At 41.9% G+C, this 15,576-nt stretch overlaps 1 protein-coding gene across 1 annotated transcript in view; it reads left to right on the top strand.

Annotated features, from left to right (window-relative positions):
- The window catches only part of LOC141141304 (uncharacterized), a 79,804-nt gene that overhangs the window by 60,976 nt on the left and 3,252 nt on the right, over positions 1–15,576 (top strand). Inside the window, exons 8-13 of the mRNA XM_073628979.1 lie at positions 1,210–1,816; positions 6,058–6,168; positions 7,571–7,779; positions 7,868–7,943; positions 11,885–12,172; positions 15,278–15,523. Of these exons, the coding sequence (XP_073485080.1) occupies positions 1,210–1,816; positions 6,058–6,168; positions 7,571–7,779; positions 7,868–7,943; positions 11,885–12,172; positions 15,278–15,523 (1,537 nt within the window). The remainder of the gene's footprint in view (positions 1–1,209; positions 1,817–6,057; positions 6,169–7,570; positions 7,780–7,867; positions 7,944–11,884; positions 12,173–15,277; positions 15,524–15,576) is intronic.

Below are 15,576 nucleotides of genomic sequence, written 5' to 3'. Positions count from 1 at the left end.
AAAGTACAGGCCGGCAACTCGGCAGCTTCTCCATAGAAAATATTTATTTAAGCATTACAGCAATAACATCATCCAAAAATTCTGACATGTTTCCGCCTTATGCCGCGTACACACGAGCGGAATTTCCGACAGAAAGAATCCGATGGGAGCTTTTCACCGTATATTCCGACCGTGTGTATGCCCCATCGGACTTTTTCTGTTGAAAATTCAGACGGACTTGGATAGAGAACATGTTCTATATTTTTCCGACGGAACAAATTACTATTGGAAAAAATGCTTGTCTGTTTGCTGTTCCGACGCACCAAAAATGACGCATGCTCTGAAGCAAGTACGAGACGCAAGCTTTAGGCTACTGGCTATTGAACTTCCGTTTTCTAGTCCCGTCGTACGTGTTGTACATTGTATGTTGTTCTGGACGGTCGGAATTTGGTGTGACCGTGTGTATGCAAGACAGCTTGAGCGGAATTCCGTCGGAACTCCTTCGTAAAAACCTTCAGAGTTTATTTCGACGGCAAAACCGGTCGTGTGTACAGGGCATTAGGCCTTCATCAAAGGCAATGCTTTTGATGAAGGCCTAAGGCCGAAATGCGTCAAAATTTTGGATGATATTATTGCTGTAATGCTTAAATAAATATTTTCTATGGAGAAACTGTCGAGTTGCCGGCCTTGCCGGGTGTCAGGACAAGTCTGATCATTGGAGGAGAGCAGGCTGAGTTCCCAGCACAGCCAGAAAACTGAACTTGCTGTGCTCTCATGTCTAGTGTAGTCAGTTTATAATAGGACGGCAGAAGGACTGGGAGGAACACTAGGTATTTCACACAAAGGAAGCAATATAAAAAAGAGCAGGATACATTTTCATACAATTACATAGCACAGGAATATAACATTTTGGGTTAACATGTTCTATAAATACCTGACCTCTAGGCTAGCACCCTTAATAGCTGCTGAAGTGCTCTCACGGGACAGGGGTATGGCAGTGGTGGAAGAATTAGCACTGAAATGAAAGTTTTTTGTTTGGCTAGTGAAGATAACAACTGAAATCTTGTAATATACATTCTTAGATAAGGCTTTTGATTTTTTTTTTTTAAACTGCCAGCTGATTTTCTTTAAGAATATGTTAAAATTACGAATTTGTGTAAAAAATAAATAAATGAGATTGTTTCTAACTTTATTTCTATGATTTCCTTCTGCTGTGTTCAATAAACATAGACTAACACCTTCCAGTGTATACTGACGACAGACGGGACACATTCCTTTGCATTCATGAAATATTACAATATGTCATGGAGTCCCGGACAGCGAGTATATCACAGAGCCCTGATTGGGTACACAAACGGGGAAGGCGTTTACTACAATGATCCACAAGCAATGAAGAACAATACGTATGGGCCAGCGGGACGGTACCGGCTTCACAGGGTTTTAGGAAACACTAATAGGACCGGATTGTGGGCCTATCAGCTGGACCCCCCAATTAATATAAACAAGACAAACTACCACAGGAAGTGCTGGAGATGGTATTACTCAGAGCCGGATAGTTCTTTGTGGGAAGATGGACTGCCATCTTGTCCATGCCTGAAATCCCAGACCACTAAAGACTTTAATTTTATCCCTGAGATCCTTCCATCCTTCAGCTCTGATCTGGTGAAGATATTGAGACAGTTACAGGGCAATGGGACAACCTTCCAGACGACTCTCCCCAACCGGTATGCCGCTGGACACAGATGTGTCTATGACTCGGAAGGATATTTGATAAACGGATTCAAAGACCGATACTTTATATATGACTCAAATCAGGATGGTGTTCAAAATCACATAGGTAGGTCTGTGATAGATGGTTTTCTGAATTCTAGAAGAAAATTGCTGAGACTCGCATATTATAAGTCCAGAAAAAGATGGATCATCACATGTGTCCATTTAATTCATGTTTTTTAAAAACAACTTGACAAAAAAATGAGTAAAGTGCAAGAAGAGGCGTTTTTTGCTCATGAGGCTCATGAGACTCATATATATATATATATATATATATATATATATATATATATATATATATATACACACACACACACACGCTATATTGACTATATTGTCAAAAGTATTGGAACGCCTGCCTTTACACGCACATGAAATTTAATGCCATCCCAGTCTTAGTCCATAGGGTTCAATATTGAGTTGGCCCACCCTTTTCAGCTATAACAGCTTCAACTCTTCTGGTAAGGCTGTCCACAGGGTTTAGGAGTGTCTATGGGAATGTTTGACCATTCTTCCAGAAGCCCATTTGTGAGGTCAGGCACTGATGATGGACAAGAAGGCCTGGCTCACGGTCTCCGCTCTAATTCATCCCAAAGGTGTTCTATCGGGATGAGGTCAGGACTTTGTGCAGGCCAGTCAAGTTCCTCCACCTTAAACTCACTCATCTATGTCTTTATGGACCTTCTTTGTGCACTGGTCCAAATCATTTGGTGGAGGGGGATTATGATGTGAGGTTGTTTTTCAGGGGTTGGGCTTGGCCCCTTAGTTCCAGTATAGGGAACACTTAAAGTGATTGTAAAGGCTTGTTTTTTTTCCTATAAAAATAATAAACATGTTATACTTACCTCATTTGTTGCAGTGGATTTACACGGAGCAGCCTGGATCCTTCTCTTCTCAGGTCCCTTATCTGTGATCCTGGCCCCTCCCACCTGTTCAGTGCTCCCACAGCAAGCAGCTTGCTATGGGGGCACCAAAGCTGAGTCACAGCTCCGTGTGTTCATTTAGACACCGAGCCCCGACCTGGCCCTACCCCTCTTTCCCCTGATTGGCTAGCTGGCTTTGATTGACAGCAACGGGAGCCAATGGTGCTGCTGCTGTGTCTCAGCCAATCAGGAAGGAGAATCTGGGACAGCTGAGACACTAGTGGACATTGCTGGACAGAGAGAGACCTCAGGTAAGTGTTAGGGGGGTTCAGGGGGGCTGCTGCACACAGAAGGCTTTTTAGCCGAATGCATAGAATGCATTAAAGTGGATGTAAACCCTCACATATACCCAGTGAAGTGAACAGCCTCAGATGATACACAGGGATGAAAAAAATCTCCCTACATAAGTTTTACATGTATATCTGCTGTCTTCAGCTTTATATACTGTTTAGAAAGTGCACGTCCTGTTAGAATTTTCTCTTCCTGATTCACCTGTGGGTGTGGATTCTTGCCATACACTGTGAGACAGCTGATTGGAGGAAAGGCGCACACACCCCAACTCCACATAGGCAGAGACTTGCAGAGCTGTGCTGTGAATAGACCAGCTCACTGCTAATCTATTTATAACACCCACCCCGACACAAAATTCAGCCTGGTTTTATCACAGTTGACAGAGAACTTGACAGAAGTTATGAGGCTGATAACCGAAGAACGGAGCAGGAGAAAGCCACAGGACTTAGTGCTTTTGAAGAGAGATAAGAAAACACTGCAGATATATGTGCCCAGCTCAAATTGAATGAATCGGGTTTACATCCACTTTAAGATAAAAAACCTTCTACCTTTAAAACCCCTTTAAGCCGTCAGCATACCAAAACAGTTTGGACAATTTCATGTTCCCAACTTTGTGGGAACAGTTTGGCTATGGCCCCTTCCTGTCCCAACATGACTGCGCACCAGTGCACAAAGCAAGGTCACTTGTGGCTGTTTCTCAGGTGCACAAAGTTTTGAGTCTTGACATGTTTGATATCTATTTACTTAACACGACCCCATCTTTTATATTTTACCAACAAACTGGCCATCACTTTGTGTTTGTGTGTACTAAAATTCATTTTAGTGTATTTTTGCCCTGGAAATTTGCATTTGATCTATGACCGTGCAAGTATCATGTGATAATAATAAAAGAGTGCTTGTTTATAATACAAATTGCAACAGCCACCAATTTATTCTCCAAGGACTCTGCTTTCAAAACATATACAGGTGATACTCGAAAAATTAGAATATCGTGCAAAAGTTCATTTATTTCAGGAATGCAACTTAAAATGTGAAACTAATATATGAGATAGACTCATTACATGCAAAGCAAGATAGTTAAAGCTGTGATTTGTCATAATTGTGATGATTATGGCTTACAGCTCATGAAAACCCCAAATCCACAATCTCAGAAAATTAGAATATTGTGAAAAGGTGCAATATTCTAGACTCAAAGTGTCCCACTCTAATCAGCTAATTAAGCCATACCACCTGCAAAGGGTTCCTGGGCCTTTAAATGGTATTTCAGTCGGGTTCAGTAGGAATCACAATCATGGGAAAGACTGTTGACCTGACAGTTGTGCAGAAAACCATCATTGACACCCTCCATAAGGAGGGAAAGCCTCAAAAGGTAATTGCAAAAGAAGTTGAATGTTCCCAAAGTTCTGTATCAAAGCACATTAATAGAAAGTTATGTGGAAGGGAAAAGGTGCACAAGCAGCAGGGATGACCGCAGCCTGGAGAGGGTTGTCAGGAAAAGGCCATTCAAAAGCGTTGGGGACTTTCACAAGAAGTGGACTGAGGCTGGAGTCAGTGCATCAAGAGCCACCACACACAGACGGATCCTGGACATGGGCTTCAAATGTCGTATTCCTCTTGTCAAGCCACTCCTGAGCAACAAACGTCAGAAGCGTCTTACCTGGGCTAAAGAAAAACAGACCTGGTCTCTTGCTCAGTGGTCCAAAGTCCTCTTTTCTGATGAGAGCAAATTTTGCATCTCATTTTGAAACCAAGGACCCAGAGTATGGAGGAATAATGGAGAGGCACACACTGCAAGATGCTTGAAGTCCAGTTTGAAGTTTCCACAGTCTGTGTTGATTTGGGGAGCCATGTCATCTGCTGGTGTTGGTCCACTGTGCTTCATTAAGTCCAGGATCAAAGCAGCCGTCTACCAGGAGATTTTGGAGCACTTCATGCTTCCTTCTGCAGACGAGCTCTATGGGGATGCTGACTTCATTTTCCATCAGGACTTGGCACCTGTCCACACTGCCAAAAGCACCAAAACCTGGTTCAATGACCGTGGGATTATTGTGCTTGGTTGGCCAGCAAAATCGCCTGACCTGAACCCCATAGAGAATCTATGGGGCATTGCCAAGAGAGACATGAGACCGAACAATGCAGAAGAGCTGAAGGCCGCTATTGAATCATCCTGGTCTTCCATAACACCTCAGCAGTGCCACAGGCTGATAGCTTCCATGCCACGCCGTATTGAGGCAGTAATTGCTGCAAAAGGGGCCCAAACCAAATACTGAGTACATATGCATCTTATACTTTTATAAGGTCCGATATTGTTCTATGTACAATCCATGTTTTATTGATTGCATGTAATATTCTAATTTTCTGAGGTTGTGGATTTGGGGTTTTCATGAGCTGTGAGCCATAATCATCACAATTATGACAAATCACGGCTTGAACTATCTTGTTTTGCATGTAATGAGTTTATCTCATATATTAGTTTCTCCTTTTAAGTTGCATTAGTGAAATAAACTGAAAACTTTTACACGATATTCTAATTTTTCGAGTATCACCTGTATAATGTTTGGGGTTCTAAATAGTTTTTCTAGCAAAAAAAAAAAACAAAAAACATTTTAACATGTGTGGGAAAATTTAAAAAAATCCCCTGGATAGCAAATGATTAAAGAGTACAGAGATTAAAGGATAAAGCCTCTTAAGCATTGCACCAGTGATCAGCAGAATATCGCTGGTACCATGCAGGTCTCCTGCAGACCTGTCAGTGTATCTGTGTGCCTGTCATAAGGGGTAAGACTGATAGGAAGACTCAATGAACTACACACAGCGTCATGGTAGTTCATTGATTACTTCAAGCCGACAGCGGCATGTAGCCATATTGCATTTTACAGAGAAATACAGTGCTGCAGATTGAAAAGGAAAGGTAGTTTTTAATAACATTTAATTAATATGACTTGTGTTGCAATTGTATACACTATATTATTTTTTATTTTGCTATTTTTTTTCACAAAAGTGGAGTTACCCTTTTTTTTTATCTTTTATTTCTTTCTAGAATGTATATTTAAAGCAATATAATCATGTAATAACTGCCATTTTTTCACAACAGATAAAGATCTGCTCCCTTTTCAGTGGTGCTGTATTAATACTCCTCTGTGCCATTTATTCTATGAGAGAAGACCCCCGGTATCCTGTTCAGACTATACATCACCAGGCCTGGGTACGTCATTTATGCCAAGTCATACTTTTTTTGTCAGTTCTTTAAGAATTTTAGTAGGAAAAACATCTGTAGCTGTTGCTATGGGGGAGATTTACTAAAAATTGGTGCACAGTCCAGTGGTGGCTCGTTCATTGGGGCGCCCGGGCGCCGCTCCCTCTCTCCACTCCACCCCCTATATGCAATGGATAGATTAATGAGGTTTTTTTTTTTAAGCACCTGATTAGAGCCAGAGGCTCTAATAGGCTTCAAAATAAGGTGGGCTCGGGTCGCAGAGCATGGGAACGAGAGCCCACCCAGGTGTGTTACAATAGCAAATGAATATTCGGCATACTGTTTGCCGCCCCCCTCCCCCAAAAATAAATTCCACTGGTGCACACAGAGTCTAGCTGTCCATAGTATCCAATTGGCTTCTAATTTCAGCTTGTTCAATTAAATTTTGACAATAACACCTGGAAGCTGATTGGTTACTATGAGAAGATTGAATGGTAGGAAAAATGGACTTTAACGGCAAGTATAGAAAAATATAACCAATTTTTAATGGTTCACATAAATTACAAATTATTGTAATTTATGTAAACTATGTAAATTATGTATAAATTATTGTAGACACATAATTTATAAATAGAAAAGGACCCATTGATTAGCCCAAGAAAAATGTCACGTGTATACTTCCTGTGGGTCCTTTTCTATGTATAAATTATGTGTTTTATAAAATGTGTACTGTATACGTTTGGAATTTATGTGAACCATTACAAATTTGTTATATTTTTCTATACATGCCGTTAAAGTCCATTTTTCCTACCATTCAATTTTTATTTGTATGTGGCACATGTATACTCAGGGTGTTTGATTGCCACCCCAGGGCACAGCAATCAATTATTTTCCCGATTGGTTACTATGCACAGCTGCACCAGATTCTGTGTGCACTGGTTTTAGTAAATCCTTCACACCTGAGCATTTTGTAGCTCGAAGCCTGAAACTACAAAACGCTTGAGGGGGAAAAATCCATTATTCTCTATGGAGATGGTTCACACCTCCACTCCAAGTCACCTGGAGCCCTACGCCTGAAGCTCAAACAAGTTCTGGACCCTTTTTTGTCGCTCGAATCGGGCAGATTTGGGCGTTTTTGTAGCAAGAAGCAGATGACAAAATCTAAAAACATAGCAACAAATGATGAAACAGATGATCATTTTTCCTATTGGCTAATAAAAAAACCCGCCAAAGCTCAAAAACGCTGCATGGAAACACTGCAACGCAAATACTCGCGACAAAACGCCAGAAAAATGCTCAAAAAACGATACGCTCGGGTGTGAATGGGGCCTTAAGTCTACAGCACGCTGCATCCTTTAATGTTCCTGTAATATAGGGATTTAAGATTCTGGATGTTTTCTATTCTTTTCAGGGCAAGTGTATGGGACTTTGCATTTTACAATGTTTAATGGACAAGAATACACATTTAAAGGTCTCGGGGAGTTTGTCATTGTCAGGCTTTCCTCCGGCAAGGGAGCCAACGTCTTCACTCTTCAGGGTCAGACAGAGAAACGGGAGAATGGATATGGGAACACCACCGCCCTTATACGATTGGCCGCATTCTACCAAGGCACGCTCAAGGTACGTGACTAGCGCCCTCAAACATCTGTAGACGTCTTTCAGCATTTTATCTCGTCCACTGATGTTTATCTCATTGTGTGGGATGCAGGTGGAATGGCGAATCTCTGAAAACAGGAAAGATTTGCTTGCTTTAGTGGATGATAAACAGGTGGAATTCAAGAAAAGTGAGTATTTATCTAAGTGTTATTGGGTAGAATATACTGGAGATTCACACTACAAAATAGGCCAGATTTTAAAGGGGGGACATTTTGCAAATCATGACAGTACATCAAATTGCATATAGGCACTCTATTTAATTAGAATTCCTGCCTTTTAATATGTTTATCCTATAGTTCTCAATATGTAAAAGCACACTGTATAAAAACATACCCAAATTCACAGCACCACTCCAGGTCCAAGCCTCTTGCCGTCTGTGAACAACCCCCTATAGCCAGTCTCTGCTCACCATTAAGGGATATACAGTGAGGGAAAAAAGTATATGACCCCCCTTCTGATTTCGTACGTTTGCCCACTGACAAAGAAATGATCAATCTATAAATTTATTGGAAGGTTTATTTTAACAGTGAGAGACAAAATAACAACAGAAATATCCAGAAATATGCATTTCAAGGAAGTTATAAATTGATTTGCATTTTAATGAGTGAAATAAGTATTTGACCCCTTCACAAAACATGACTTAGTACTTGGTGGCAAAACCCCTTTTGGCAATCACAGAGGTCAGACATTTCTTGTAGTTGGCCACCAGGTTTGCACACATCTCAGGAGGGATGTTTGGTAACTCGAACCTTCAGCTCCCTCTACATATTTTCTATGGGATTCAGGTCTGGAGACTGGCTAGGCCACTCCAGGACCTTAATGTGCTTCTTCTTGAGCCGCTCCTTTGTTGCCTTGGCCGTGTGCTTTGGGTCATTGTCATGCTGGAAAACCAATCCACGACCTATTTTCAATGCCTTGGCTGAGGGAAGGAGGTTCTCACCCAAGATTTGATGGTACATGGCCCCATCCATCGTCGCTTTGATGCGGTGAAGTTCTCTTGTCCCCTTTGCAGAAAAACACACCCAAAGCATAATGTTTCCACATCCATGTTCGATGGTGGGGATGGTGTTATTGGGGTCATAGGGCAGCATTCCTCTTCCTCCAAACACGGCAGGTTGAGTTGATGCCAAAGAGCTCAATTTTTGTCTCATCTGACCACAACACTTTCACCCAATTATCCTCTGAATCATTCAGATGTTCATTAGCAATCTTCAGACTGGCCTGTACATGTGCTTTCTTGAGTAGGGGGACCTTGTGGGCGCTGCAGGATTTCAGTCCTTCACGGCGTAGTGTGTTACCAATTGTTTTCTTGGTGACTATGGTCCCAGCTGCCTTGAGATCATTGACCAGATTCTCCCGTGTAGTTCTGGGCTGATTCCTCACCATTCTCATGATCATTGAAACTCCACAAGGTGAGATCCTGCATGGAGCCCCAGACCGAGGGAGACTGACAGTTATTTTGTGTTTCTTCCATTTGCAAAAAATCACAACTGTTGTCACCCTCTCACCAAGCTGCTCGACGATGGTCTTGTAGCCCATTCCTAGCCTTGTGTAGGTCTACAATCTTGTCCCTGACATCCTTGGACAGCTCTTTGGTCTTGGCCATGGTGGAGAGATTAGAATCTGATTGATTGCATTTGGGACAGGTGTCTTTTATACAGGTAACAAGCTGAGATTAGAAGCACTCCCTTTAAGAGAGTACTCCTAATCTCAGCTCATTACCTGTATAGAAGACACCTGGGAGCCAGAAATCTTGCTGATTGATAGGAGATCAAATACTTATTTCACTCATTAAAATGCAAATCAATTTATAACTTTTTTGAAATGCGTTTTTCTGGATATTTTTGTTGTTATTTTGTCTCTCACTGTTAAAATAAACCTACCAATAAAATTATAGACTGATCATTTCTTTGTCAGTGGGCAAATGTACAAAATCAGCAGGAGATCAAATACTTTTTTTCCTCACTGTAGAAAGATGAAAGACGCACTCCAGTGTTAGCTCCTTCTGACATTTTTATTCAGTTGACAACAAAGCAACTATGTACCAGAGTTAATTTAGTGGATGAAGTACGAAGAAGTTTAGTAGACTAAAATATGACTAAAAAAATTCAGGTAACTAAAATACGACTAGAACTAAAATGGCATTTTAGTTAAAAGTCCATGGCTAAAACTGTGGCTTTTTTTCAGCTGAAACTAGTGGAACTCAGTTCCACGACCTCTGGCTCAGGCCCTCTACTCCCTGCCTACCACTATCACTTGTAGACACAGAAGTCTGACTTCTGTGTTTCCAAAAGACAGCTTGTCTTCCAACGGCTCCCACGGATCTGATCTCCTGAGTAGGATATGGACAAGGGAGATGCAGGCGCCTGGGGTGCAGGTGCAGTGAGGAGGTGGCTCACACACAGACTCCCAAGCTAACAGGCAGGGAGGGAGGGGGAGAGGGAGAGCTACGGATGATGGAGGCACGTAACCTGACCACGGTATCGTGGATCTGCAGCCATGATTAACGTGGTCAGCACACACAGGGGGACACAGGAACAGGCAGGATCAACCAGTATTTTAAAGCATAGAGAGGGACAAATGACACTGCATAAACACTATGCGGTTTAACATGCTTTAAAGGAACAAGATCTTTTTTTTTTTTTTTAGGGTCACAACCTCTTTAACACTGGTTATTTATCACAATGGCTAAATCTGTGTCTGTAGTGCATGTTCAAACCTTAATACCATAAATAACATGTTATTAGATTTTTACTCCAGGAGTATATAATGAGTTTGGCAATTCTAGAGAAATGCTTAAATAATGCATTAACCACTTCAGCCCCGGAAAGGTTTTACCCCCTTCCTGTCCAGTTCATTTTTTGCGATACGGCACTGCAATACTTTAAATGACAAATGCGACAATGTACCCAAATAAAATTGATGTCCTTTTTTCCCCACAAATAGAGCTTTCTTTTGGTGGTATTTGATCACCTCTGTGGTTTTTATTTTTTTCGCTATAAACAAAAAAATTTCGACAATTTTGAAAACAAAAACAATATTTTTTACTTTCTAGTCACTTGCTATAATACAGATCCAAAAAAAAATGTAAAAAAACAAATTTCTTCATTCATTTAGGCCAATATGTATTCTTCTACATGTTTTTGGTAAAAAAAAATCCCAATGAGCGTATATTGATTGGTTTGCGCAAAAGTTATAGCGTCTACAAACTACGGGATAGATTTATGGACTTTTATTTTTAAAATTTCTTTTACTTGTAATGGTGATCGCGATCTGCAATTTTTAGTGGGAATGCGACATTGCGGCAGACAAATCTGACCCTAAGTGATACTTTTTGGGAACCAGTGACACCAATACAGTGATCAGTGCTAAAAAAATGCACTGATTACTGTATAAATGTAACTGTCAGGGAAGGGGTTAACATCAGGGGCGATCAAAGGATTAAATGTGTTCCCTCAGTGTGTTTTCTTACTGTGTGGGGGAAGTGCTGACAGGAACAACACAGAGATCACTCTTCCTAATCACTAGGAACAGCAGATCTCCATGTTGTTCCCTGTCAGAACGGGGATCTGCCTTGTTTACATAGGCAGATCTCCGTTCTGCCTCTCTGTACCGTGATCGCGGGAGGCATGCGCATCGGCTCCTCCTCTGTGCAACTCCCACACTATCTATTGCATGAAACGATGTATAGGTACGTTATTTCGCTCAATAGAGCCGCTCTGCCGCAGTATGTAGTAGATATAAAAAGTCTAAACACCCCTGGTAAAATGTCAGGTTTCAGTGATGTAAAAAAATGAGACATTACTACTATTTGTATTTGTAGTTGATTAATTAAACAGTTATATAATAATGACCTATGCAATATCTGTAACAGTGACGTTCCTCATTGAAAGTCCCACTAATTTCCTTTCCTGTTTTATTATTTTGAAGTATCTATCTATATTTTGCCTTAGATCACACGTGTTTTCGCATGTTCGGAAGCACGTGTCAAAACACAATGGTGTAAACTGAGCGATTGATATTGAACAATGTTTTCATCTTTGAATACATATTCCATCTTATTTTGCAGATGTAATGTACTTCAGCCAAAACAGTTTTTCTCTCCTCAAAATAGAAGAAAAACGGATTGCCATTGTGTACAGCTGTGGTCTGCAGGTGTCTGTGGGAATGGGCGAAGGCGCCATTTTGCAGGCCGTGGTTCTTCTACCGCAGACGTTCCTCCATAAAACTCTTGGCCTGCTAGGATCATGGAGCTCAAGAAAAGATGACGGAATCACACAGTCCAATGGACTTGTTTTGTCTTTCCCGGAGAACGTCCTGCCGAATGAGGAAAACCTTTATAATTTTGGCCTTTCGTGTAAGTTTTGTGAAGTACTGTGAGAGCTTTAACATATGGATTTAAAAGAGGCAGCTGGGTAATCAAAGAACGAGTATTCTCTGCTAATGAGATGCAAAATCACTGAATCCTTAATGAAGACAGGGTGTAATTACTTCACTTGGAAACAGTAGACAAGTGCATGGGTTTCCATAAATTATATGTTCGAACGTGTCAATGGGCATTTTTCTCATATTTACATTCCTCAGTGTAAATCTAGGGAATGTTACTGTGTATGACTCTATTATTATAGCATGCTCCGTGAAAATATTTATTGTAACCATCCACTGATTGATTTTGCTTTTTGCCTGAATTTTCTTTTTTTTAAAAGTGAACTTGTGACCAGCAGTGGTGGCTGGTGGGAATTTTTGGAGGGGCGGCAAACAGTATGCCAACCACACCCCCCCCCCCCCCGGGTCAAGAGCACTTACCACATCACTGGCGACTTCCCCCTACTTGGCGGGGACGGCCTCCTGTTCTTCATCACCGGTGGCTTTTTGTTCTCCTGCTCTCCACGGTGGCGTCTTCCATTTCCTCCCTCCTCAGCAGCCAATCGGTAGTCTTCTCTTTTTGGCCCATTGGAAAACGGGTCTCAGACCCACTTCTGATTGGCTGGATTGAGGAGCAGTGTTTCAACAGCAAATGTTCATTTGCTGTTGTAACACACCTAGGTGGGCTCCATGACGCATGTTCTGCAACTCGAGTCCACCCGATTTTGAAGCCTATTAGAGCCTCTGGCTCTAATCAAGTGCTTCAAAAATGCACCCCGCCGCTGTAATTTATGCGCCCAGTGACCCGAAAGGGGCCGGATGCATAAATAGGGGGTGGCCACGGCGGCCATGGATAGAATCATGCTATGCATGATTCTATCCATTACCATATAGGGGGTGGCCTGGAGAGAGGGGACGGCACTCGGCACCCCTAATTGACGGGCCACCACTGGTGACCAGATAAAACACATTGAAGCTTGAAAACTGGGGACACACATAGGGCTAGAGATGCTGCACACCCCAAAAATGTGCCACAAAGAAAAGTTGGAAGATCCCCATGATTTTTTAGCAGCAAAGGGTTTATTTTATTGTACAAATGTTAAAATCAAACAAAGGTCTTAAAAATATGAGCTCTGGTTACATACACTTCCATTTTGGCCCATTGGCCATGACAACAGTAATCAGGCAGGTATAATTATAGACAAAGTAATTTTTGCAATATTAATCCAGACCCAAAGGGTGAACCAACGCGTTTCAACCAAGTGAATCATAGTCTTCTTTAGGGGGACTGTGGTGTCTATATTCGAAAACATATAATTTGAGGTATTAGGATATATGCAAACATGGTATCACAGCGGTATGTTTGTGTGGACCCACACAATATATATCGGTAATTACCTCCAATTAATGGAAGACAAAATTTGGAAACACTTTGAAGCTTTTACTTTTTCTGACCAAGCAGTAAATTCGCTTTCAGGCCCCATTCACACTTACGAATAGGGTATTTAGAAATGACATGCAGGAATCTTGACAGGTTGACAGGTCCTGCAGCTAATCATGGATGCTGAGGCAGAAATTACCTGGGAATGATCGGACCTAGATACAGACGGTCTGTGTCCTGGGTTGATCATTCCCAGATAATCGCTCCTGAACCATACCAGACCACATGCCCTTAACATAGGGGTGATACTTTTTCTTTCAATTTTGCGCTTTTTTAATGCTACGCCAAAAAAAAAAAACTTAATGAACAAAACAAACACAAAGAAAATAATAATTTCAGGAAAAATAGAAGTAAAATGTCTGCAGGAAAATGAAAGTTAAGCAGAGAAGGGGTAGAAGGGGTTAATTATGGCTGATTAGGGTAAACTAAAGGTCAGTAAGGTGGCATTCCAGTTAATGCGACATAAAAAACAATGTGAATGCTTTGTAAGCACTTCTATACTGTATGTTCTATATATTGAGCTTTTTGGGTCAAGGCATAATTTCAAGCCTGTTGCCTATTGACAATTCCCTGCATGGGACTTAATGTCTCTCTCACATGGGTGGCCAGGGCCACTGATAAGGCAGTACAGCCAGCCCTCCTGTACTGGTCCTGGGCCCCATCAGTTCAAAAGAGGGGCCCGGGCACCTGCTGAGCTGGAGGGCCAGCTGTACTGTCTTATTGCAGACACTGATCCTCTTCTGCCTCCCCCTGCAGTGCTGCCAGCTTCTCCTCCTCTCCCTCCCTCCAGCTGCACTGCAGGGGGGTTCTTTCTAGCACATGCGATCCTTCCATCTGCTATCCGGTCCCCCCTTGTGTGCCCCTTTCTCCTACCGCGCTTCTGGCTTCCCTCCTCTCCCGCTGGCAGCTGCTGCGGGCGCACAGAGGGCTGTTTCGGGATGGAAAGCAGGGGAAGGGACCAATAAATATGTAATTTACTGGCCCCTTCATTTCCTGAATGAACACAGTGAGCGATTGGTACCAATCACTCCTGTGTCCTTTCATCACTGAAGGATAGTATGCTTAAGTTTTGAAAGAGCTGGAAGCCTCAGAGCGATTCTTAAACATTCATCCGTGCAGCTGAGGCTACAGAGAAATGGACTGATAAATCAATGTCAGGTAGGCTGTATGGGGCCCCGTGATTTCTAACAGTAGCCCTGTAGGTGGCAGTGCTTACCACCTTCTGAAAAGCGATCTGCAATGGATCACATTCCAGAGGGCGATATAGCCGAGGCTGCCATCATTCAGGAGGTGATATTGCTGCCTCCTGAATGTCTGTTTCTTTGTTTTTTAATCTCAAGAAGGATTTTGTATTATACCGCATGGCAACCACAAGCCTCAGTGGGCTAGTTTGACAGGTGGTGCCGCCTATCAAACTCCACAAATCGAGTTAAAATTGTACCAGTCATGAACTAAAGCATCTCAGCCGCCGTATATGTATAGCTCCCCCATCCTGTTGTAATGTTAGAATTTTGGAGGGTGGCCAGGGGAGTTGTGGTAAAACTGTGGCCCATGTCAAACAGTCCTTATAGTTTATATTAATATATATTTTTTATTATTATTAATATAATATTATAGTATAAAATATATTATGTATAACATTTTTTTTCCTCCCAGGGGTTGTGCCAGCTCCTGAAAGCCTTTTGGTGTCTAAACAAAGTGTGGAGATTCGGAAAGCCTTTAAACCAACTTTCACTTCAGCTTTATTGACCACAGCCGCGCCAACAGCATTGCGAGATGCAAATGAGACATGCTCAGGGTTAATCCAATGTGTACACGACTACTTGATGTCCAATAGCAGCGCTGTGGGGCGCCAGACAGCAAAAGCCTTTAATGACTTTAAACAGATGGTAACATTGTATGGTAAGAACTTCCACCCTTTCATCAGATGCTTCACTGCTTGGTGGCAAGGGTTA

The sequence above is a fragment of the Aquarana catesbeiana genome, linkage group LG04, assembly GCF_042186555.1.
Source record: "Aquarana catesbeiana isolate 2022-GZ linkage group LG04, ASM4218655v1, whole genome shotgun sequence".
NCBI classification, from domain to species: Eukaryota; Metazoa; Chordata; class Amphibia; order Anura; family Ranidae; genus Aquarana; species Aquarana catesbeiana.
Note: the sequence above shows the minus strand (reverse complement) of the source record. Positions and strands in the feature narration are given on the sequence as shown.